Raw genomic sequence first — 26,761 nt, 5'->3', positions numbered from 1 at the left:
AGGAAAAAACGCGTCATCGCTTGGAAAGGTGCGTCTCGTTTGGATTCAACGGACGCACGGCAGGAAGAGGAAGTGATGTCACGAGCGCTTTAACAGTCCTGCTCTCTTCCCGGGAAATGTTTCTGAAGTTGGTATTTTGTATAAAATGGCGATGACGTCTACAGTTGCAGCCGTGTCCCGTCACAGGCTCCGCCTCCTTCAAGGACCAAATCAAAAATATGATGTCCTCTTATTCTTTGGCCTGAATTTAGACTACTCAACCTGAGGTCCAGGGCCGCCCGGGCCTTATTGAGGTCCCTGGTCCTGATAAGACAGCCCCTCCTACCCCCCGTATGCAAACACGTACAGCAGCAGTTCACTACAATTTATAACAGTCAAATCACTGATAGAAAAATTTAAAACGAACAAAAGCTGTTCGGCACAAAGTCGTGCAAATACCAAAACTAAAATTTCAACAAAGCAATCCCGAAACTTAGAAAAGCTTTTACAGCTGCTGGTCACAGTAATTAAACGTGTCTTTATGACCTGACATTAACAGAGGAACTCAAAGAGAGTTCACATTTTGTTTGGGGGCCCCAGGTTGGTGGAGGTCTTCATGGGTCCGATCGGTTTCTACAACACATTCTCACTCCCAACTCGTCCACTACCGCCGCTTGGTCAGTGCTCCTCGGCATCGGAGACCGACGAACGGGGTACCCCTCTTGCGTTACTTTTGGACAGAACAGGTACGACGTGTCAATATATGCTCGTTGTATGCGTCCTTTCAAAAAAGTTCCGTTTTCACAGAAACTTAAGTTTAGTCAACACAACCACTTAGTCAGGGTTAGGAAACGGTCGTGGTTGACAAAAACTTCACTGACTAGCGATTCACGTAACTCACAGGACTGACAATACCGACGAGTCACGTGACTAAAGACTGATGTGACAAAATAAGTCAACTACTTTTAGATTCACACGGGATACGAACACCGGTCTCCTGGTGGAAAGTCTTGTGTTTGTTTGACCCATCTACCGCCCCTCCCGCTCGCCTTGCATTGACTCTGACACTATGAATATTACGTCACTTGCTCCGATCGTCAAATAACGCCGCGGCTGGGTTTAGAGTTAGTTAAAAGCCCGGTGCGTCACATACTGTTGCTAAAGGGTGCCTCCTTGTGTCGGTTCCGATGCAAACGGCGGTGTTTGACGAGTTGGGAGTGAGAAAGGGTTAGTTTTCTAGCAACCGAGACTCGACCCAAGACCCAAGTCGGCCCAAGGCCCATGTTAAGGTGGATCTAATTGGGTCGTGTAGGGTCCTGTATTGACCTAGGTGTCAGACCAATTTGGACTGGGTCTAACTGAGTCCCTTTTGGATCATAGCCCATGGGATTAAGATCATCTGAGCCCAAAGATACTTTTGGGAAACAGGACCAAGGCCTCTTAAAAAAAAAAAAAAAAGTTTATGCATGTTGGATTCGGGTAGGTTTTCACTGTGAAGATCTCAAGGCTGATGGGCTCAAAGCAACTCATTGGTTTGTTTCATGATTTGGGCCGCATCTGCTTTGGTCCTCAGGTTACTTAAGGTTTTGGTCTGTCTGAGGGGGTCGGAGTTCGTTTTGGACAAGACAAGACACGCCTTCACAGACCATGGCCCATTTCAACAAAGGCGGGGCCTGAAGCGGGACACAGCTGTGATCCTCTTTATAAAGTCGTCAGCTCCGAAACCAGTCAGTTGGAAAACAGCATCAGTCCACTCATTCAAATAAATCAGTCGTAGTAGCTTCAGAGTACAGAAACAAAGAAACCCAGAGGTTGGATAAATAATTATACACTCCCATTTAATGTTTGATACAGTTAGCTGTATTCACGTTGCTTTGGCTGAACTCTAATGGAGTTGGATAACTGCGAAATCACATAGCGTGTAGTGTGTCACAACATCGTAGATAAAGTGAATATACTCATGTAAAAGGGGGCTGATGAGACTAGATTGTTGAGATTCCAATTGAACGGCCGACAGGAAGTAAACAAGTCACTGCAGGTTTCTGAGCCCTAACATCAGGTGACCAAGACGACACACGTGGCATAAATATTCAGAGAGCTGTAAAAAGACAGAGTCCACGTTAGATTCATCTCATTCATGTACTGTACTGTCACCAAACTCTTCAGCCTATACATATATATTCATATATCTCCAAAATATTAAAAAGTACTTAATATAAAAATACAGAAGAATTGTAAAAAATGAGCAAAACATTGAATTTTATATGAAAACCATGCAAGAAAGATTCCCCATTTAGTTAAATAGTAACTCTAAGATTCAGGAAAGCAAGGGAATGAAAGGGAAGTGGTCGGATGAGAGAAGCGCAGGCGAACTGCCACCCACTTGCTTTTCATGTAAACATTGTAGAGGTCCTTTAAACTTGGTTCGGCAGTGACGACTGAAGATTTTCTCCTTGCTTTTTGGTCGGGTTTGGAGTAAAGGGCCGGGAGGGGGGGAGGGTTAGGTGGGTCGAGGGGTCGGGGGTGAGAAAGTCCAAAAGGAAACCTCGATAACAATGAGATAAAAAACAATACAGACAACCTATAAAATATGGCTCTGAGTTACATAGAAAAAGCTCATCAGAGGGGAGAGGAAGAACCTAGTCATGACAAAAAGTTGGAAATATGGCAGTAGTAGCACATAGGTTGATGGCTGCTAGTCAGACTAAGAGGGGATTACACGCATCGCTGCTTCTGATTGGAAGATGATTCCTTCTTCTTTTAAGACAGTAATCTGCGGACAACGGCGGGCAGGAAGTACTGAGCGGCAGCGGGGACACACAGTGGATTTAACTCTACGGGATGACTGGTGACATCATCAGTCTCCCATAAACCTCAGCGTGGCCGTCACGCTGACGCCTGTCAATTAAACACAGCACAGCGGAGAGGGATGATGATGATCCAACACCTTCTCTGCTGCCGGCCGTGTGATGTCACTGAGAGCTGATTTAGTTTCTGTTCCTACAATCTGACAAACGAGGGAACAGAACTGGTACTAAGATTTGTCTTAAACACAGACAGACAGTCCAGACCCTGTTCAGAGATCCATCAACTTCCTGTCTGTTGAGAACTGAACTTCCTGTACTTCCTGTGACCCAAAACAGACTCATCGATACTGGAGTCGTTCCTCTCTGGGCGCTCTGCGAACTGAGAGTCTCGATCTATCAGTCGATCTACGTTCAAACCCTTATCATCTGTGGTCATGAGCTCAGGCTGACAGGAGTCAGTTGAGGTGGTTTACCATCTGATCAGGACGCCTCCCTGTTGGCTATACTGGACACGTCCAACTGGGAGGAAGCCTCTGGCCGACCCAGAACACACTGCAGGAAGAGCTTCAAGATGTGTCTGGGAAGAAGACAAGGTAACCTGAGGCTACCTTGCTTAATCTCAAGCAACTGCAACCCAGATCTAAATAAGCAGCGGCAAATGGACAGAACTCTAGGATTTTGTCTAGGAGGACGTTTATTTTGAAGAGACAAAGGGATGAATACTCGTCATCCTGTGGCAGTAGTGTTCAATCTGGAGTTTGTCACCTTCCGGATAGCTGTGAAGGTCCACGTGACATAAACGTTGTCATCTACGAGGACGGCACAGTGGGGCAGTGTTTAGCGGGGGTCGCCTCACAGTGACACGGTCACAGGTTGTCATTTTTAATTGGTCGTCATATTTCAAGCGGGCGGGTCTTATCTAACATGAGCCTGTCGGATGGGGGGAGGAGGAAGTAGATAAGAATGCAAGAAAAGTTGGGCGTTTGAGACCATGAATGATGAATGATATTCCTCCTCTCTGAAGTATTCTGGTTTAGTTTCTGTCTATTTGTTCAACCAACGACGAGCTCAGTGTAGGGTTGTTAAAACGAGAAGAGGACTGGATTGGGCTGGTCCCAACCAGGCGACGAGTGGAGCGGCAGCTGAAAGATTTCAGGTTTCGTGTAAGGCTGCATCCTTTCTGGTTGTATTCCACTTTCGCTCGAGCCCCTTGCAACCCTGCACGGGTATGCATGGGTGAGTCCCGTTCACAAGGAACCACGAAATTTAAGACTGTACGCAGATTATTGAGACACCCACTGTAGTACAGAACTGCCCTGCCGCAGTTTCCTCTATAGCCCCGTTTCCACCACAGGAACTTTCCCCAGAGCTAAGAACCTTTTGAGGAACTCATTGACTGCAGGGACCAGGGTCTAAGTACTTAGGACGTTTTAGGGGGCCTTTTAACACCCCAAAAAAAGCCCTGGTCGGAGGGTAGCACTTTCTGAAAGTAATGGAACTTCCGGGGTGAAGTGTGCAGGGATGACTGTCGATTGGTGAAACACTCAAGGAAGGAAACAAGGAAGTACTCTAGTATCCATGTTGTCTAATATTCACAGGTCTTTAGACCACGGTGGAAACGCAGAAAACAGTGGGCTGAAGGAACCTTTTAGTTCCTTCAAAAGTAGTTCCCGGGACTAAAATCCCAGCTTTTGTGAGTATTGATGAGTCTGTTTTTGTCCTGTTGTGGTAACAGGAAGTTCAGTCCTAGAGACAGGAAGTTAAAGTTGCTCTGAACAGAAGCCGATGCGGACTAACACAGATATGGTCGTCTAAACAGAATCCCAAATATTCATTCCTAAGTTATCATGCGACTCAACACGTATGAAACATAACATGCATCCTACTAGAGCGGGAATATGAACCACACTCTTGTTTCCTATCGACACTGTGGACGTACTGGGGGGGAGGGGCAGAGAGAACCAGGACCCTGTCTGGATGAGATGAGGTCGGACCCCCACTGAGCAGAGAGCGAGCCCTCTCTGGACGCCGCCACGTTAGATATTTTTGGGTAGCAAACATTCTGTCGTTCCACATGCAACACAGCTGATTAAAGAAAAACCAAACACATACAGACAAGATAAAGGGAAGAACATTTGTTTTTAACAGTTGAACCTTGAAGACTGTAGTGTCACACTCACAAGACATTCTCAGGCATTTGAATCAACCATCAATTAACATTCGTTAGAGGTTTTAAAAACAAAAATAAAAACAGAAAAGGTTAAATTTTTGCATTTGCCTAAAAATCTTCTGATCACCAAACCCGGCTGTTAGCTGTGTGGAGGAGCGGAAAGCGTTATGTACATGAGAATCACTGCACTCTTTGAAAAGTTCTGTGCTGTTTTTGAGAGCGTTGCGCAGGAATGAAGCGAGTACAGAACACGACATGCTGCTGCGAGTCCCGCAAAGATCGAACCCAACATAGTTTAAAAGCTTTTCAAAAAGGATCATCAAGTAAAAAATATACATGAATGGACAAAGACAGGCCTTCTGCAGTGGAGACTCTGGACTCCACCCTCTGATACATGTGTGGTGGTGGTGGAGGGACAAACTTACAGGCAGAACGACGCCACAGTCAGTATGAGAAACACAATGTGGCAGGAATGACTGAGGGGGGGGATGACGATGTGAAGCATGTGTGTGTGCAGGATGACGGGATGCAGAGTGACTTCCCTCCTCAGTGCGACAGTTCGGTTGGTGGGATGACAGATGATGTTGATAAAGAGGAGGGAGGAGGACGAGGAGGGAGGAGCTCAGATGGATGACTCGCAGCTGTGGGGGAAGGCGCCGGGCGGCTCTCCTCCTCCCCCCGCCCCAGAGGAGGAGGCGCTGGGGAGGGGGTCGATCTCGTCTCCGGTCTCCTCGATGATGGGTTTGCGAGCCTCCTCCTCGGATTGGGGGACGAACTCAGGATGGGCCATGAAGCTGTGGATGGAGCTACGGGACTCTGGGCTCTCCAGCCGCAGGGAGCTACGGAACGCGTTCACCACCTTAATCTGGAACAAAGAAAGAAAAGGGACGTCAGAGGACGAGCGCATCAACAGCTACAGGCCGTTCAGATCAAAGCGTGATGTCAAACAGGCAGCGGGGGCTGATGGGATACATGGTGGTCGTGCGTCTGAATCTGGGTAGGGGGGTGCAAAACCACAAAAACACAACGTTAACAAGTGAAACGGAGGTTGGCTGGACGAGAACACGGTGGCAGAACTAAAAACGAAATTCTACAAAACATCGACACAAAATAATAAAAAATAAAAGGTCAACACGATGTTGGAGGCAGCTGAGTGCAGGAACACAAGCTTCAAGAAAAATCCACCAACAGGCGGCTGAAAGTGGAGGGGCATCAAATCACAACGGCTACCAAACACACACACACACACACACACACACACACACACACACACACACACACACACAGCCGTATACTTCTATCTTTGTGAGGACAATCATTGACATAATGCATTCCTTAGCCCCTTACCCTAACCTTAACCATCACAACTAAATCCCTGACCCAACCCTTACCCTAACCTAAACCTAATTATAACCTGAACCTTCAAACAGGCCTTTGAACAGGTCCGAAGGTAAGGGCTGGTCAAAATGTCCTCACTTACCAAAAATGTCTTCACTCTGAAGATCTAAAAACTCAAATTGGACCTCACCAAGATAGTTGTACAAGCACACACAAACACACACACACACATGCATGCACGTGCAACCACGCACACACCCACACACGCATGCACGTGCACCCACGCGCGCACACACACACACACACACATACACACACACAGTCGGACACACTGACTGACTTTTATATCCCCAAATATTTAAATTCAACGCAGATAAAGTCGAAGTCAGACACATTTTTTCCAAAACCTTAATCTGCTGCTATAACAGCGTCCTCTCGTCTGGCTGCAGGGATTTGCTCCCATTCAGCCACAGGAACATTAGTGAGGTCCAGTCGGCGTTCCAGTCCAACCCAAAGGTGCTGGATGGGGTTGAGGTCGGGGCTCTGCGCAGACCAGTCAAGTTCTTCCACACCAAATTGGGAAAACAATTTCTTTAAAGAGCTGGCTTTGTGCACGGGGGACATTGTCATGTTGAAACAGGAAAAGGTCTTCCCCAAACTGTTTGCTGGAGAATTAAGATTTATCTTCATAGGAAATAAGGGACCCAAACCAGGAAATACACACCCAGACCTAAAACAGGATGGACAGGATGTCCACATCCTTTAGCCCTTTATTATCTGGACACGTTTCCTGAACCTGATCCAACCCAAAATAAAAGTTCCGTCTGTGAGGGACGGACTCTTCTGTCCTCAGAGGGGTAAGGAGTCCTCACAATGTGGCTGTTGAGCCAGGTCCTCCCAAATGCAGTGAACATGCAGTAAACATGACATCGCGAGAATCCAGCTGCCGTGCAAGGTGGCGCAAAACTGTATACTACTGTACAATATATAATTCAGTGTGCAATTTCAGTGCACGTTAATCAAATTTGGATGCATTAATAAGTATGTATAAATACCAAAAACCAGTTGACATGCAAGAACCTGTGACTTTTGGGGGTCTGAGCCCCGCTTTGGCATCTAGGGATTTAGCCTGGATGGTGTCACTAGTACAGAAAACTTTCAAACGATACCCGGCCCCAGTAAACAACACACACGCACACACTTGGGAAAAACAACAAACATATGCACACTGTTAAGTATTTATAATCACATTCAGAGCCAGAATCATTTTGTCCTCTAGCCGCTCTCTTCTCTCTGCCTTAAGTCGTTTCCTCTGTCATGAATCCACAGAGGCTGCAGCTGATCACACTGATTTATACGCACCAGCAGACACTCTTCATCATAATTAATAACCCTGCAGTTCAAAGCTCTCTATTACTGAACCGCAGGAGAGCTGCAGGCTGAGCACTGCAGCTTAGAGCATACATGCAACCATCATACACACACACACACACCATCACACACACCATCACACACACAAGTTAAAAAGCTCTTGGCTGTTAAACCATGAGAGACTTGCTGAGCCTGACAGATTTAACCCTGCTCAGGATTAACCCATAAAATTATCTTGGTGCCCAGGCTGTCGCCTCGGAGAAGAAGAAGAAGAAGAAGAAAAAAACCAAACAACAAAGAAAATAGAGCAGGGTTTTTTTCTCTCTCTGTCACGAATCAGAACGATTCACAGCTTCTTCCTCTTCTCGTCGGCCAACAAACTGTTCAGGCAGCAAGTCACATCAGGGTTAATAGACGCATGTTCAAGAGTTTAAATCTCCACAACATGCAGGAGGAGGAGGAGAGGCAGCAGGCCGAGAGGGAAGTGATGAAAGGTGATTAAAAAACGAGGAGAAGGAGATTAAGATGGAGAGAAAAAGCTGCAGCAGAGGAAGGTGACGTAGGAAACACAGTGGGGATTTAAGAGATGGAAACACAGGTCAGGTGATCAGGTTGTCTGCAAGTTCCCTGTTAGAGCTTTTAGATGGTTTTGAGGTTAAGAATAAAGCTGAATAAAGCTTAGTTAGATTTTTCTTATTGTTAAGAAATCCCATGAAAAGACCAAAAACCAACGATGTGTTAATACGTCTCTCAGTGCTCTCTGACTTCCCTGGTTTTATTCAACATGTTAATTGGTGACCACGTCCTGACTCACTTAACGCACAGATGCAAAATTGATTTCCCTCTTCTCATCTCTCACACAGAAAGTGTTTTCCCCAAAAATGTGGAACTATTCCTTTAAATATCTCTCCATATACAGCTCTCACTACTTTAGTATCTTCAAGCTGAATCTCTTGGGGTCTTATTACTGCTTCATTATTGCTTTCCTACAGCTGTTTCTATGTTCTGTTTTAATTACTGTGGATGCAAACTGGGAATTTCTTGCTGTTGCTGCTTCACATTAAAAGCTCTCCACTGGAAAACCTTTTGGGAGGCTTTTATTGTGTAGCAGTTGTACTCAATGGACTCTTCTTTTATTGACTATGTTGCATATTCTGTTTATTCTTAATGCTCTGAAGCTTTGTACATCCCCCAGAATATATTTTGGCACATTCCTGCCGAGCTCTTCTGTATATTTATGTTTCTTGTCTATGCACCGATACACCAACGCAAATTACTTGTATGTGAAAATCTACTTGGCAATAAACCAGATTCTGATTCTGACAAGTAAGGGATAACGTACAGCGAGCCGGTCATTGTTGTGAAATAAACCCAGACAGAATCTCGCACCGCCCTGAAGGGGTTTATTTCACAACAATGACCCGCTAGCTTCACATTGTCCCGCTTATTACATGGCAACTTACTTAAGAATAATATAATAATAATTTGACACAAAAATAGTCCTCCGGAGTCCTACATCAGAACTGTGCCCATAGCAACGGTCTGTTATACATAGCAACGGTCTGTTACACATAGCAACGGTCTGTTACACATAGCAACGGTCTGTTATACATAGCAACGGTCTATTATACATAGCAATGGTCTGCTATAAAGAAATAACAGACCGTAGAACGCCGTGATTGACCAATCAGAATCCAGTATTCAACAAAGTCGTGTAATACTGTAATGCAATTTAGCGGATTCTGAGATCAGTTTTAGCTTTGTCAGTGGGCTATTTTTAAATACAAATTAGCGTCATATTTGTTGCTATTTTGTCAGGGGTTCAGTTTTAAATATTGTCAGCCAGCTCGGCTTGGTTCCCAGTATAGAAATACGGTCCTAAACCAAAACTATAGAATAATGAATCACTAATTCTAATTGGATGCCGGCTTTACTGCTCAGTGGTTGTTTCAGTCGTTCCCGAAGTCAAACTGTAGGTGACAGTTAGTACAGAACAACCAGCTTGACCTCTTTTTGATTTTCCGTTCAGCTACGGCGGCTGTCACATGCCAACTACACTTCCTTTTACCTGTTAAAATGTTTACTCTAATCAACCAATCAGTCACATCGTGTTTTATGAGTTAGTTATTGATAATAAAAGTTAAGATAATCAGATATTTGAGATTAGTTGAGGATGTGCAGACAGCAGCTGATGACAGAAACAGTGTTTTAGTGTGGGCGAGTCATGCAGCGTTCATGCAGCTCAAACAGAGAAAAGAAGAAGAGAGTCCAGCCGGGTGAAGCGTGGTGTTAGCTGGCCTCCCAGCACCGACTCACTGCCTGCAGTGGAGGAGGAAGCAGCAGCAGCAGGGGGCGGAGCCCCGGCCGAGTTGGTGAGAGAGGAGGAGGAGCTAAGCCCTACGTGGGTGGGGCTAGAGAGAGTTTTGGCGGCAGTGGCGTCATTGTGCTGGCTGACGACGGACGGCTGGCGGCGCAGGGCGCCGGGCACCGCCGCCTGGCCCGTCTGGAAGGTATAGACCACATCCATCTGAAGGAAGGACAGCCACAACACACCGTTAGATAGCAGAGAGACAGAGCCAGGGGAAAGGACAGAGGAAACAGGAAGGAAGAAAAGACTTGTCGAAAGGTTACAGAGGGTTTTTTTTAAGAGGCTAGACAGTTTGACAGTTTTGGGTTTTGAAGGTCAGTTATAATATTTCATGTCTACAGGGGAGCTCAGACAGAAGAGGAAGTCCTAACCTAACAGTATAGCGATCTGTTCTGCAGCGGAAAGACATTCTCATTAAGTTGATAGACACAGAAGAGCATGAGACAAAGACAAGATGAAGTGGACGAGGGAGAGATCAGGAGTGAGGAGGAAACTTTGAGAGGAAAAGGTATAAAGACAGAGAAAGCTGTGATTTCAGTGAAAGACAAAATGTGAAAACCCAGAAGAGGCTCTGATAGAACGGAGGGATGAAGGAAGGAACGCAACAGTGAATAAAGGGCTTTTGAATCGGACTGAAAGCACTTTGAGAGGAGAATGAGTAGAGAAAGAGGAGAAAATGTGTCACTCGGAGTGACTGATAAAGTTTCGGCAGCGAGGTGCTGCTTGTACCAATTATTCCCCCACTGTGTTTGACTGTCGAGGCGTTGAGCGGCATAACGCTGCCCACCAGGATTAGAGAGGAGGAGGACAGGAAGAGGAGCGTGGAGAGATAAGAACCTAATTAGCTTGCAGCCTTTCGTTGCCTCCCCCTCCATCCCCTCATCCTCCCATCCTCCCATCCCAGGAGGATGACAGACTGATATTACAGATACACAGACATGAAGAGAAAAGAGAGAGCTTCCTCTTTTCTCTACAGCGTGTCTGATGGCGGAGAGACAGGAGAGCTTTATTTCTGTTTCTCCTCGCATCACTTCCTTCTTTCACGACGCCCTGCGGATTCGCGGAGGTCAGGTGAAGGTTATTTTCTGACACACCGCTAATCAGAATCAGTGTTTCCACCTCCATGCCTGCACCAGCCTGTCCATTTAGCAGCTTCTGATCATGGCACATGACTTTAATCAGCAGGTGGAGTTGCAAAGGTGTCATTGAATTGTAGATACTTCAATTTCCATTTTTTCAGAGCGCTCGCAGGACTACAAATGTTGTTTTCTAAACTACTGTTTCAAGGTCAAGAATGAGCTTTAAACTGATGCTTTTACTTGGTCACTTGGGGGAAGCGAAAACAAGTTGTGAATAATCAGAATCAGAAATACTTTATTGATCCCCGGAGGGAAATTAGAGTTGCTCTTGTATAAACATAAAGAAATGTAAGAAGATAGAAATAAAGGAGTATGTAACATCTACATTATGTACATAATGCTACAATATAAACACAATATATGTAAAGAAATATAAAAATAATAAAATGAGAATATAAGAAATATGAACAAATATTTGATTTCATTCTGATTCTGAATTGGTTTTTTCGGGGCCACTTGGGGGCCGTGAAAACAAGTTGTGAATTTAACATTAACATATCATCATCTTTTACGTTGATATGGCAAACTTTATGACCAACAGCTGCTTTTCTCCACATCCAGCAGGAGCAACATAGTTGTGTTTTTGTGTCCACCTGATGAATGTAAGTCCAATATTCTCTTTTAGCTCTGTTTTTGGTCTCTACCAACTCCTGACGGAAATATCTGTCTCTTTAACTGCTAAATGCTCCACTATGTTCACCAGCTAGTCTCTAACTGTGTCTGTCTGCTGTTTGTTGCTGAGCAGGTAGCGTACAGCAGGTTTTTACCAGGTGGCAACCTCCGGTGCTGAGATATGTAGCCACACGGAAGTGCCAAAAATTGCAGTTCCTCAAATGGCCACTTGAGGCTGGCTCCAAAAGGGAGTCAATCCCCATAGACCTCCATGTTAAAACGCAGTTTTGTGGCAGAAATAAACATGTTTGTTGGTACACAAAACGGTTTTGGTCTCTATAGCTAATTTCCCCATTCACAACAACTGTACGGCGGGTGAATTTTTATATAACTCACTCATTTAAATTATATTAGCATAGCTCCCACCCTCCTGTTCCCCACTCACGTTAACACTTTTAGCTTTGTCAGCACTGTTGCCCTTTGCTTTCACTGTAAGCGCTGTTAGCTATGAGCCGCTGACTCAGCTACTGCCATGTTGAGAGCTGTGCAGAGTCAATGCAAATGCCAATCTCGAATTTAGCACCTTTAAAGTTAGGCATAATTGAGGGCGAGGCCGCTTTGAATGACAGGCGTCAGGTCGCTAGCCGCTAGCAGTCTGCTGTAGCTGCCCGCTGTGGCCGAAAACGATTCTATGAGAGCGGTGAGAGTGAACCAAAACAGCAGAGTTGAGGGCCGGACAGATATACAATCAGTTGAGACTATAAAAAGCAGAGGAGAGCTGCAGATTCAGGTGATTTGACTGTTATTATAGATAAAGATTAAAGCCACTTTGCATAGAAAGTAAATATGATTGTTGCAGCCAGATGATGTTACTGTTAAGAAACCGTTGTATGGTTGCATCTGGAAAGGAAAACATCTGGAACAATATAAAGACGCCAGAAAAAAGTCTGTTAGTTTGAGTCTTTTCAGAGTCAAACAGAAAAACTCAAGAGGACAAAGCAGAAGAAGATATATCAGTTATTATTAATTCAGATGTGTTTATCCTGCGGCCACAGTAAGTACAAGTTCGTCCACTGCTGAGAGGAAAGCACCTGACCTCTCTGACTGTGTGTGTGTGTGAGCAGAGCGTTGGCTGCTGTTACTGTACTGTAGGTGGGTGTTAGCGTCGAGGCTAATGAACCCCATAGGGACCGAATGGGACTGCCTGTGGACATGCTAATGCTCAGTGAGTGTAGATTATGTATCCTGTAGGAGGAGGAGAACACGCACGCACGCACACACACACACACACACACACACACACACACACACACACACACACACACACACACACACACAGCAGAGTCCCAGACTGCGAGATGAGTCACAGGGGAGGACGGCGCTGTGAAGGTGCTGCTGTTTACCTCCAACACCGACAGACTGAAGAATAAAAATATCCAAAGAGCTTTTTGTCCCACGCTGCATGTCGCCTTTAATTTCTGTACTGAAGCTCTGCAGCAGAGTGTGAAATTAACAGGACAACAATTGCAGTGTGTGTGTGTGTGTGTGTGTTAAATATCTCCAGTTTAACCTCCACTGTGTTTTAATTAGAGCTGTCTTCGACCAAAGAAATTCTTAGTCGACTAACATTCATTGGATTTTGTCGAGCTGATTTAATCGACCTATCTGTAAAACTGAAAAGAATCACACAAAATCACCACGTTAATGTGTTTTCCAGAGATATGCTCATAACTTTCTTGGAAATGAGTCATTCAGCATGAAAAAAGCATAAAAAACGACTAATCGAATAAAGAAATTTTAGTCGACTGAGACCAAAACGACCGGTTAGTCGACTAAAAAGAGGGATGCAGCCCTGGTTTTAATTTACCACAAACACGTGGCTGAACATGTTGAATGTTGAGGACGGTTTCAACATGAAGCTCCAGTCAGAGACACAAATAACCAGTAAGCTCATCTGAACTGGATTTTAAATATGATGAAAGAGTTTATCGGCTTCATTTCAGAGACAGATGTGAGCAGCAGATATACAAGGTGAACAACACCCAAAAAATGTGTATGTCACGTAGGGTTGTAACTGTATACCGGTATCAAGCTATACCGTGGTATATCAGGGAATGAAATTAGCACCTGCCAAATACAGTTTGTTTGGTGGTGAATGAGGACATCTCTCAACATGAACACCTAAACCACAGAGATTCTAGTGTGCTGAAGGATGTAGTGCTTTGATATTCCCGATCCCGGTGTCTGTTGGGTCGGACCATCATCGGGCTGAAATCCTGTAGTCTGACCCCTGAATTATGTGTGAAGATTACAATCCAAGCAGGATATTTTGTTATAACTTTGACCTCATGAGTTTTTCTTGAACATGACCGTTGATAGTATCCAAGATAAAAAACATTAAATCTGCTACTTTTTCAGGTCGTAATAATTACTAAAATATATATATTTTTGTGCCTTCAATATGTTTACCCGTTTCTGCATTTTTAGTCCAAAAAAAATTAAAAAAAACAAACCGGATACTGGATATCAGAAAAAGCTTAAAACGAGAAGTTAAGTTAGACTTGGGGGTGTGCTGGGAGTCATAGCGCCGCGGTCATACCTGCGTCTGGATGCGGTTCAGACCTCTGAACCAGAGGATCTGGCCTCTCCTCAGCTCCATCTCGGCGTGGTCGATCTCATCGGCGCCCTCCGTCAGGTCCTCCTCGTGGATCTCCTCCTTCTTGGTGCCGTGACCCGCCTCCTTCAGGAACTTCAGGTGGTGGGTGGGGATTGCAGAGACCAGCTGAGATTAAAATAATCAAAACATTGTTTTTTGTTAAATCCCTCTGCTGATGTTACACATAAGGTCAGTTTACTGGTCATGGATCATTCTACGCAGCCTGTGAAAAAAGTTGTGGGGCTTGGGGATGATCATTTATAATAAAAAGCCTGCGTGACAAACTGGAGGAGTGAAGTTTGAAAGACGTGGGTGTTTACCAGGCAGGGGTTTCACAAAAAGATGCTGTCTAGTTGCATTATGTGTTCAGTCGTAAGGCAAAACGTGTCGGGTCCGCCTTCTCTGTTTGTTTGTAAGCCCTGACAAAGACCTAAAGTTGTCGAAACATGTTGGCTTTTTAAATTATTTAGCCACTACAATAAAGGCTTTTTAATATATTCTCATCCTTGTCGCTACTTTTTTGATATTTTGGAGTGCCTGGATTGCCTTCCTGTTTATCCAGAATGGATATACTGCTGTGCAGCATTCGAATGTTGATTTAGAAGTCGTACGTCAACGTTATAAATTAATTTGGAACTATTCCAGCCCTATACAGCCCTAATAAAGTCTCTTTATAGAAGTGCAATGTTAAATCACTGGAGTGCCCCTTTAAAAGCGGTGATGATCAACATCATGAAGGAAGTTTTTCATGAATTTCAGGCGAAGTTTGATAACTTAGATTTGTGATAAAAAACCATGAAAGCTCATTTATTTTTTACAATTAAAATCAGATCAAATCCTTTTTTGGTCATTTATACATATTACTTGCAAAATTCTTTATCAACAAGCGATCGTTCCTTAAAGCTGAACTGAAGCTTGTTTTTAACAGACCTCAAAACAAAAAGGACAAGATTATATTTAACCCTGTTTTGTTCATTTATTTCCATTCCTATTATTATATTTACATATCATATCTTATTATTAATCAAATAGACATGTGATGTAGTGGTGTATTGACTTTACTGTACATCATAATGTATTACCTGTATTGTTGTTTGTTCATAGTTCAATTAAAAAGAAGAGGAGAGAGACACACCCAGCCTCCTGCTCCAGCTGCACATCAGCTTTTTAGATTTCTGTCTCCTTCTCTCTCTGCTAGAAACAAAATACCTCTAAAATAAATCACAGACCTCAGATCAGTTTGTTTCTGTCAGCATCTTTCTGTCTCTCTGTTGTCAGTCTCTGCCCTCCAACTGAACCCACCAGGCTTCTTGTGACTGAACTTTTTTTTTCTATGTAATGTATGCTTTCTAAGCCGGCGTGTGTGTGTGTGTGTGTGTACATGTTAACAGGATCATGCATTTGATGGTGTGTTTGTGTGTATCCACAGAGGGACTGACACGCTGGGTTTGTTTTCCCTGGGTGCTCGTAAACAGGAGTCGCGCTGCTTTCATGTGCTGCGCTCATTACCATGGCGATGGTCGTGATGGCAACGCTGCAGCAGCGCAAGTGTGACAGGCAACAGTTTGCTGCCACAGACCTCATGTATCCACCTCTTCATCTCCTCCTCAGTACATGTTGTTTATTGTCAGAGCTCAAGCTGATTTTTCACATTCGGCTCTGATGCCGGACTAAACACCTGTGGTTCTGATTCTGGTCTCACCTGTCCCCACAGCAGCTCTCCCACACCGATAAACACACACCACAGCCACTGGTCGATGGTCAGAGCCGTGCAGGAGAACGGCTTCCCTCCGAACTGAATGATGACGATCTGAGGAAGAAGAGAAACATACGGGACGTGTTAGCTGAGTGCAGGATCAGTCTTAAAGGATTAGTTCTCTATATTTGTCTTATTGAAAACAAATCCCATGTTTAGACCCAGACTAACAATGAATTAATCCAGTATTATTTGTGTATCCAAAGCCTGATATATCTTCTTCCTCTGTGCCATAGAGCTCCATTGATTCATCACCATGAACACACACTCTGTAGTTTATTTTGACTCAATCCCACATACACCGTCCTGCTGCCACAGATACTCACTAGAACACCAAATGTGGATTAATCCACCGCTGAAAATAGTCCCCAACAAATGCTCTATTTCCTTCTGTTTGAGTGACGATTCTTAAAATCTACAGAAACCAGCTGTTTTAGGAAATTACTGAGCATTCTTTTTAAATGAACCTATATATTTATGAGCTGTTTTTTAAGATGTATGTCTTCAATAGGAACCAAAGGGCTTGTGGAGAAGTTTGTGCCAAAACTCTCTGCACCAAATGTAGAGGTAAAAAGCCAAGAAAATCCTTGTTGATTGTCAAACTAACTTCAGCCAGGCAATTATGGACTAATATCAGCCTGGCAAAACTTGCTATAACTTACTTACTTAGTTTTTACAACTTGTAAAACAGACATCTTATCTCGTGATCAGTTTACTTCATTAAATACAAGTGACCCCCTTCCTCCCTCCCTTTACTGTATATCAATGATCTCATTTTATCATTTTTACATTTTAATTTGAATCTATGCATCTATAAAAGAAAAAGGTTGGAAATCATGGCATTAGATGATGATGTATGTGGTCATGATGATGATGATGATGATGATGATGATGATGATGATGATGGAGTTACCTGCAGGACGAAGGTCCCCAGCACGACGCTGCAGAAGATGGGGTTCCTGTAGATGCCCTCGAACACGTTCCTCTCTCCGTGGATCTTCCTGGCGTTGATTTCGTTGAAGAGCTGCATCATGACGAACACGTTGAACACGATGGTGTAGTGCTCCGTTGGCGGTGAGTGCAGGGGAGTGTTGCGTCCGCTATCGATGTCGAAAATGGTCTCGCCTGGGAAACAAACAAATAATAAAAATCTTAATATCCACAAAATTCCTCTAAAATGGATTTGAATACAGAACAAACTGAGGTTACTCGTCTGGTTTCTCCAGCTGGATTTCTCCCTTTGAATGTTGTTAGTTGCGTTGAACTCACCAGCGAAGAGCAGGGTGAAGATGATGACGAGCTGGTACACAGCGTGACCCAGGATGTTCTTCATCATGGTCCTGGAGATGAGAGGCTTGTTGCGGCCATACGGTCTACGTAGCAGCAGAGACTCGGTGGGCGGCTCGGTGGCCAGAGCGAGGGACGCCAGGGTGTCCATGATGAGGTTGACCCAGAGCATCTGGACGGCTTTCAGAGGGGAGTCCTGCAGGAGGAAGAGGAGGAAGAGGAAGAGGAGGAGGAGGAGAGGTCAGGTGTTTAATTTACAGGAAGGAGCGGAAATCTGAGCGATCAAGCAGACAATAGGAAAATATAAGCAACAACCAATAACACGTCTCTATCTCTGCACATTTTGAGTAATACAGCTTTGGGATATGTGCACATTTTTCTTCGTAAATTAAAGGAGCAGTGTGTTGGAATTGATGCCATCTAGTGGTGAGATTGTATATTGCGATCAAATGAAACTTCTTCCATGTGCCGAGCGTGTACGAGAACTACAGTGGCTGAAGTGAAAACGCGAATGGAGCCAGCCAATCTCTAGAGCCAGTGTTTGGTTTGTCCGTTCTGGGCTACTGTAGAAACATGGCGGAGCAACATTGCAGACTCCGTGGTGATGGGACCCGCTCTCTATGTCGATATAATTGGCTCATTCTAAGCTAACGAAACCACAAAGATTCTTATTATCTAAAGAAAAGACACTTATTATACTGTATATTATATTCCATTTCTGCCAATAGATTCCCCTAGTTGTTACACACTGGCTCTTTAAATAATTCTCAACTTGCACAAACGCCTCAGTTCACCTCAGTTCTTCAACAGCGGTCGTACTTTATATGAAATTTCGCCACCTCTAAAATTCACTTCACATTCAGTCCGAACACACTTTGAGAGCGTCACCTCATGACGACGTGTCTGCAGCCCCTGGACCTCGGCCAGGCCAACACAGAGAGATTCAAAGACATGTTTGTACAGTACATGTGAGCTGAATGAAGCACAATGTTACTGCATATTGTGGCTGCTGGGTCCATCCAAGAGCATAATTTCCACTGGTATTGATGGACGTTGTTGATGCCATATGCATCTATATATATATATACATATATATATATATATACAGTATATGTACATACAGAATATAGATATAATCAGTTTACCATCTTTTAATGATCTGTGCCAACATGTCAGTGGCCTAACAGAGACAGAGACCAAGCGCTGGATGATCAGTGAGTATCAACACAGCGCAGAGACCACAGACCTGCTGAGCCCCTGTTATATTATAGGATTATGATGGTGACGTGTTGCCATGGTTTCAGGCTGTTTCTTAGCCTACTTTGTGCTCTCTACTCTGTAGCCGAGTTAGTTATCTGTCCTGCCAGCTGTGAGCCTTTCAATTAATACACAGCCGCAAGTTACTTTTTTTATTGTGTCAGGAGTTTAGTTTCCTGATTAGAGGCACATTATGAAACAAAAAGAATGTGACACGGCCGCCTCGCCTCCTCACAGCGCTCTGACGGTCACATCAAAAAATCTGAAAATGACTCGCCTTTTCTTGTTTCTGCGGAGATTTGATCAAAAAGACATTTACAGAATAACCATCAAGCCACAAGCTTTAGTTCATGTTCAATCATTAAAATCCACAGAGAAGGTAGAAATACTGAGCGCAGCCAACATGTTACACAACTCCTCATTTGTTCTCAATGTGAATGAGATCCATTCAAACGTGTGCATCCTGAGTCAGGTTGAATCAGCTGACTGATGGCAGGAACATGGAACATTTAATCCTGGTGATATTAAAGCATTAACGCTGTGGAGGAAAATATAACTTTTATACAGAACATCTCAAATGTAGGAAGCCAGACTGAGCTCACAACTCATCCATTATTTAAAACTTCAATAAGCGGGAAGGTCAAATAATGTAAATTTCCTGTTCTAGTACAGAGACTTTTTTGTCTTTAAATGTGTCTATAAGTGTGCAGCAGCCTTCAGCCTACCTGTGTGATGCATGCGCCGGTGAACGCCACGATCACGGCCACCACGTTGACGGTCAGCTGGAACTGCAGGAACTTGGAGATGCTGTCGTAGACGTTTCTTCCCCACATGACGGCCTTGACGATGCTGGTGAAGTTGTCGTCGGTCAGGATGATGTCAGACGCCTCCTTTGCCACATCTGTGCCGGCGATTCCCTGACAAGAAGAATGATGAAGAGGGGGGGATCAGATCCTGGTTTCTGATTTCAGACGGAAACTCAGAATAACCAGTTAGCAGCTTCTTCCTCTGTGCCATAGAGTTCCATTGTTGTCCAAAAACTATTAAAAACATACATCAACATACATCGTCCTGTTGCCCCAAATACTCGCTAGAGCACTACATATGGATTAATCCGCCGTTGAAAATAGTCCTCAACAAATGCACTATTTCCTCCTCTTTGAGTAGCGGTTGCTAAATATTACAGTGATCGGCTGTTTTTTAATAAATTACCAGTGGGCGACCTCCGGGTCTGAAAAGTGAAGCTAATGCTGAAGTGCCTTAAACTTGCATTATTTCTAACAGCCAGCAGGGGGCGACTCCTCTGGTTGCAAAAAGAAGTCAGATTGTATAGAAGTCTATGAGAAAATGACCCTACTTCTCACTTGATTTATTACCTCAGTAAACATTGTAAACATGAGTTTATGGTCTCAATCGCTAGTTTCAAGTCTTCTTCAATACAGCATGATGTTCATAAAGTAAATTATGGTCCCATTTAGAGTCAAATAGACCATAAAGCAGGGGATGCTTTAGGGCGTAGCTACTTTGTGATTGACAGGTAGCTACCATGGTGTTGTTCGGTCTGAGAGTTGTCCGTGTTTTTGTATTAGAACTTTAACCCTTTCACAGTGTGTTTTCAGTTCATGAAAATTCATTTTAACATTTTGGTAACCTAAAAATGTCTTCTTCAGCGTTTGGTTATACTTAGCTCCACCCTCTCGTGTCACTTCTGGTTGCAAAAAAAAGATGGCGACAGCCAAAACGCTGAACTCGAGGCTTCAAAACGGAAGTCCACAAACCAATGGGTGACGTCACAGTGACACTTCTTACTGTATATAGAGTCCATGGAAATAACTGAGTCTTTTAAAATGAAACTATATTTTTGTGAGCTGTTATTAAAGATTTACATCTTCAGAGGAAACCAGTGAGCTTGGGGCTGAGTGTTACAGACGACAAGTAGGAATGTACTGAGAGATGGACTAACACAACGTTTTGGTCTTCTCAATGTGATTTGTTGACAATAATAAAAATACAATAATAAAGCCAGACTGATCCTCTAACTGATGGCATGGCACATCTTATGTCAGTATGAATTTAAATGGAGGAATCAGCACATGAGCTGCAGCATCTAACAAGCATCACTGGATAACAAAGAGCTCAAACTTCAAACAGTATCTGCTGGTCAAAAGCTCAAACAAACAACAACAATAATCTGAGGTTTTTGATTGGAGTATTATCTGCTCCACCAATCAAATACCCATTTCTGCAAGATAAATCAGAGGGGTCACGAAATGATTAATAAGGTAGGGAAAATATTTCTGCAACACAAATCTGGGAGGGGAATTTCATTCTTTGGTTGAACTGTGACTCAGACGTAAACAAACTGTAGACTGTTAATAAAGATGGACGACATGACAGCTCCCCAAAAGTGAAGCCAAAACATCCTGATCGCCCCCTGGTGGCTGGTTTCAGTATAGGACATAAAGCCAGCCTCCTCCATGTTAGTGAATGAGACATGGGTCAAACTAAAAAGTCAAAGTACACGTCAAATAAATTTTTCAGCTCAGATGTGACACCAGGTCGTCTCTTTCTAAACCTAAAACAGAGGTCCAGCTGGAGCAGTTTCATGAGCAACTGATTATTTTCCGTGGTGTTTAACGTGACTGTGGGAGAGAGCTGCTGTTAACTCAGCAGTATTATTCTTCTCCTGCAAGGCAGTATGACATGCACGAGGGAGAGGAGAGGGACAGACCAGCTGAAGGTTAAAATTTAATGATGACAAAAAAAGCAATACTGGAGGCTTGTTTTTACCCAGTTAGAACAACCTGCCCAGGGGCCTCTGGTTAAAAGGATAATGCAGCTTAAGTGTACAAAGCTTTAAGTGACAATATTGTTAACCAGTGTTGTGTTAATGGTGACCATAAAGAAACTGTGATGTGAGTCACCGTGTCTCTCTGCAGAGTCGGACACTCCCAGACAGACGGAGGTGGATCGCTCTCTGTTTTCCAGCTGAACAGGTGATAATTGAACTGGAACACTGGGTGTGAACTGAAAATATTCCAAATGGGACACATTAAGACTGAAAGGTCACTGGTTTAAATCCCCAGACTGCCTGTGTTTAGGAACAGTAACTATTGCCAGCACGGCAGCTGCTCAGCAGCCCTCTGGTGTTCAGATGACTTTCCCCAGTTAACAAAGGTCAGAACAACACACAGAGGAGGCAGCTGATGTTACTGAGCTCATACACAGGCTCAGCACTGTGCTTTTCATTTCTCCGTATCGGCTATAGTGTCAGCTGATCGTTTGTTCAGTGTAACTCTTTGTGCTCAGCTGGGAGAAACGACACACTGTGAATATTTCCCAATCAGCAGCAGCTGAAACATTCATTGATGATAAACACTGTGACAGTGAGTAGAGCTGCTTCACGTTTCAATCTCTCTCGCTCTATTTCAGCAGTATTTCTCAGGTGAACCAAGTGCTGCTGCGGCGTTAATCCCTCTGAACGATCAGAGCCTACGAACCCGTGATTTACAGGATTAATCACAGTCACTACATGTTTAGATGGGCATGTCATATATTATTATTATTTAAAGGCCCTGACACACCAAGCCAACGGTCGTCCGTCGGAGAGTTTGGGGCCGTCGGTAAGCGTCTGTTGGCCTAGTTTTTTCGGTGTGTCCCGCACCGTCGGCTAGTGTCGGAGTTTTTTTCAGCCGATATTGCATGTTGAATTGCCGGCGGAACCCGTCGGTGAGAGAAATCACTCTGATTGGCTGTTCAGCTTAAGCGAATCAGTGCATGAGAAGAAAAACGGAAGTGAGGAAAGCAAGCAAACGTAAAGTCAAGACGGCACACAGAAGGCTCTTCTCATTTTTCATCTTCATCTCATCTGATCATTACAATACACAGATATTTTCACAGCAACATGGCCATCTGGAATGAAGCTAAGTGGTGAGTGAGAGTGGTGTGAAATAGTCAGCAGACGCTGCTTCGTTTCATGTACGTATCATAACAACGGCTTGTATATCCGCAGTCCTAAGTCTTCCGGTTTCCCTTTTTTGAATGACTAATACAGACTACCGCCGCCTGCTGGCACGGAGAGTTATTTCATCTTACGCAGGCGCAGAACGTCCGTGTTAACTGGCCGTCGGCTGTAGTCTTAGAGGTGTGTTTGGGTGCAACTAGTCGGCCAAAACAAATGGGACGTGAGGCGATGCAACAGACGGCCTTCGTCGCCGCTAGTTCTCTGATGCCGGGTTGGTGTGTCCCCAGCTTTAGACTATGTTGGGCATCATTTGTGAGCATGTGTGTGTTTTATGTTCTGGGACAGTTTTTATGATGACAAAAACTGTTATTGTACAGAAATGAATGAACCTATAGATTCCAGGAATGGAAAAAAATACATCCAAAAGTCTGAAACATACCAGCATGGATTGTAAAATATTTAGTAGTAATATAAAGTACTGTATATGCAAATTGTACTAAAAAGGATAAAACTCTCTGATGTGGTCTTTTTAAGGGCTGAGATCAGGGATCAGGTTTGTTAGCTAATTTATTAGCTGTCTGTGACCAGGCTGTACAGTAAAGGCCTTTCCACACCAAGTTGGTATTTTTCACCTTGTGTCAATGACGTTTACACACCGACTCCGAAACCTTTGTGCGTCATAAAGTTTTCAGAACAGGTTTGATTTTCTGCATTTTTTCGCATCCGTCAAAAGCCAAAAGAGGGTTGTTTGACCACTCAGAGCCACCGTACATCTAAACGTCATCATCCAAAATGACATCCTATAAGCTCATTCACTTCGTTCATTCATCTTCCAGCAAAGCACTTTACAACAAAGTAAAGAAAACAGATATGCAGAATTTAAAGATAGGCTGTGGTAGGTGATTGCAGAACAGCTTGGAATCGGGGATGATTGGAAAAAAAAAGGATGTAGAAAAGATTAGACAGTAGTGACTGTGCTCTCGGCAGTTCAACAATAGCTTCTTGCTAATGTCATTCATTCATTAGCCCTGTTTGTTTCTGTGCCTAAGGATTTTTTACCGGATGACGTATAAAAAAAACACAGAAAAATACGGACTTGTGCAAAGACCTTTAGACTGATATTATCGACTAAATGTTAGACAGACATAAACCAAAACAATAAAAGAGAGAATCAGTCTCCCTCTCTGTATGCTGGTCTTTGGAGAATAAGCGCAGTATCTTGGCGGCAGAGTGGGACCCCGCTGTGCTGATGAGCATCCAGGCTGTATGTATTGATTTATTTTTCCATTTCACAGCTAACTTAATGAATCCATGGCATGAAACTCGAGAGTTATTGTGGATGACGTTTAGAGAAAATAACCTTTTTTCATGGCTGCATTAGAAATATAATTAACTCAAAAGGTTTTTTTCTTTTTGGTAATGATGCGGAGCAAACTGGAGCAGCAGATGAATGAAGCAGTGGAAGGAAAAACGTGACGAAAAATGAAAAAGTGGTTACCATGGCGAAGCCAACGTCAGCTTTCTTGAGGGCGGGGCCGTCGTTGGTACCGTCTCCTGTCACTGCCACCACCTGTCGGGTTTCAAGCACCGTGCTGTCGATGATTCCTGGTCAACAAGAACAATTCTCCATTTCAATGAGTGAGAACAAATTCATTTAAAAACACAAACATGTCACGACTATTTACTGTAGAATTAGAGATCAACCAACATGAGATTTGCCATAAAACTACATTAATCTCATCTGGTACACAAGGACAAATATATATATGTAATCAGCAGTAAAACATGCTAAACAGTATACATCATATAATACTGAACCCACCTTTGACCAGAGTGTGTTTGTCTGTCGGCGAGGAACGAGCCAGAACGCGCAATTTGGGCCAAACTTTATCCAGACGCTCTTGTTCCACCTAGAAATGAAAAAACAAGAAAATAGTTAAAAACATTATGTAACAAATAATGGGACAATTACAATCTCCTGCCTGTGTAATGGAAGCATAAAACCTTAATGAATCTAAAGACAACCCTCCGATAACCCACTGCTTTACATGTACATTTTGAAGTATTACTTCATAGTATACTGGAGAAGCTTTTCTTTTGGGACACAAAACAATAATTCCTTTACAGCGGAGGAAAATTAGTCTGGGCTTCATCTCACAAATGTGAAGACTCTCAGCAACCAGCTACTAATCAAACCAGATTAAACCATAAAACCATAAAATCACAAGGCATGTAGGTTGTATTCCTCCGCCAACCAATCAAATTGATCCACGTCTGTTCAAAATGCCATCACTTCATCATTTTATCCTGTTAGACATTTGTGTGAATTGTCATAATTAGCATATGAATTCTTGATTTATGGCCAAAACCGGGTTTTGTGGTGTCACAGTGACCTCGCCCTTTGACCACCAAAATCTAATCAGTTCATTCTTGAGTCCAAGTGGACATTTGTGCCAAATCTGAAGAAATTCACTCCAGGGCATTCCTGAGATATCACGTTTACGAGAATGGGACAGACGGACGAGCAAACCAAAAACATAATGCCGGCCACAGCTATCGCCGGCGCTGCCCATGTTGCTCTGTGTCTGCTGGATGTGCCAATACGTTTGGGACTTGACAAGCCAAAATCACATCAATGCTGTGAATTTTGGAATCATCCTGTGGTCAAAACTTCATGTAGCTTCAGGTAAGATTTTATTACATACTTGGCTGTGGTAAACTTCAGTGAAACATTTCTGCGCTCGTCTCACCTCTCCCTGGTCGTTTCTGATCTGCTGGTTGAACTCTTTGCCCTCCATACACAGGAAGTCCTCGCCGGGCAGCAGAATGCCACACTTGGTTGCGATGGCGCGGGCCGTGTTGATGTTGTCTCCAGTAACCATACGTACAGTGATGCCTGCACGCTGGCACTTAGTGATAGCCTCAGGTACCTGGAAGAGTGACAGAGAGAAACGTCATGAAAGCTGAAAGATGAGCACACACGTTCAGAAGGTCAGAGAAACTCGCCGGCTTCTCTTCCTGATCTAAACATCGGTGTAAAGGTGATTGAAAGGAAAGCTCGCTCATCTTCAAACCATGTGAGACACTGTCTGATGGTCAGATTTTTAGTTGGATTTGTTTTTCTGAAGTAAAACTAAAACAGATCCAGAATCACATCTTCAGACGCCAACATGTGGGACTACTAGACCTGCAACAGCAGCAGCAGCTTCTACACCGGAGCTGTTCTTTATCCTAACTGAGACCTCATTCATCTCAAATAATAGAGTGAATAAAAAGAGATAGAGGCAGTCATCTGTGAGCAGTCCATGGTGACAAGCAGAAAGCTGTTGGCTACTTCCCTCTCTCAACAGGTGGCACAGCTGGCATTTGACGGAGACCAACAGGAGTTCTGTGTTTGCTTACAAACACAAACACAAATCGTCTGTTTGATTCACTCAGAGGGGAGCCTTGACCTGAGGGAAGGGGTGAGTAGTGTCATTATGATACACATTTTCCAGAAAGTGAGATGGTTGAAGAATCTGGTAAACTTTAAGAGCAACACACATCTGCTGAGATACTCTGTCTGTATACAAAGAGTTTGGATGGTGGTGTCTTTTTAAATCACCATTCCAAAAGCAAAAACACAAGAGTGTAAGGACTGGATGAAACAATGTGTTCCACAGCCAAAAGTTAATATCATATCATTATTCTGTGGGGTTACAAGTTACGTAAAAAAAACCAAAAACCAGTTCAGGTCGGGAACATGTTAGCAGCTCTCTGTCCTGATCTTCATTAGATTTAGGTTACATTCTTCATCCGTTAGTCCTCGTCCTACTTAAAGCCTTTTCTCTCGTAAAAGTAAAACATATTAGTTAAACAATCGAACAGGGTTATGTTGGCACAAAATAATATTTTAATTGCATTTTATGTATAGTACTGCACTACAATACCAAGGCTATAATATAATACTAGCTCTGCACTGCAGTACAAGATCAATTCTGTTCCGTGGATCATCAGCTGCTGAGGATGCTGACTTTTCACTGCTCGCAAAACTTGTGAACTCCGATCAAACTGTCAA

The 26,761-nt window shown here is 43.6% G+C and overlaps 1 protein-coding gene across 2 annotated transcripts in view; it reads right to left on the bottom strand.

Annotated features, from left to right (window-relative positions):
* Window positions 1-1,791: 1,791 nt before the first annotated feature.
* Window positions 1,792-26,761, bottom strand: part of LOC141769520 (plasma membrane calcium-transporting ATPase 1-like) — a 112,826-nt gene continuing 87,856 nt past the window's right edge. Inside the window, exons 13-23 of one of the 2 annotated variants that reach the window (XM_074638692.1) lie at window positions 25,455-25,634; window positions 24,527-24,614; window positions 24,203-24,309; window positions 19,466-19,657; window positions 17,466-17,679; window positions 17,110-17,321; window positions 16,143-16,250; window positions 14,384-14,566; window positions 10,103-10,192; window positions 4,398-5,821; window positions 1,792-4,269 (exon numbers count right to left, since the gene is read on the bottom strand). In XM_074638692.1, the coding sequence (XP_074494793.1) occupies window positions 5,579-5,821; window positions 10,103-10,192; window positions 14,384-14,566; window positions 16,143-16,250; window positions 17,110-17,321; window positions 17,466-17,679; window positions 19,466-19,657; window positions 24,203-24,309; window positions 24,527-24,614; window positions 25,455-25,634 (1,617 nt within the window). In that variant the 3' untranslated portion in view covers window positions 1,792-4,269; window positions 4,398-5,578. The remainder of the gene's footprint in view (window positions 4,270-4,397; window positions 5,822-10,102; window positions 10,193-14,383; window positions 14,567-16,142; window positions 16,251-17,109; window positions 17,322-17,465; window positions 17,680-19,465; window positions 19,658-24,202; window positions 24,310-24,526; window positions 24,615-25,454; window positions 25,635-26,761) is intronic. The other variant, XM_074638681.1, reaches the window with a different exon arrangement.

This window comes from Sebastes fasciatus, chromosome 1, assembly GCF_043250625.1.
Source record: "Sebastes fasciatus isolate fSebFas1 chromosome 1, fSebFas1.pri, whole genome shotgun sequence".
Classification (NCBI taxonomy): Eukaryota; Metazoa; Chordata; class Actinopteri; order Perciformes; family Sebastidae; genus Sebastes; species Sebastes fasciatus.
This window is presented reverse-complemented; position numbering and strand designations above follow the sequence as displayed.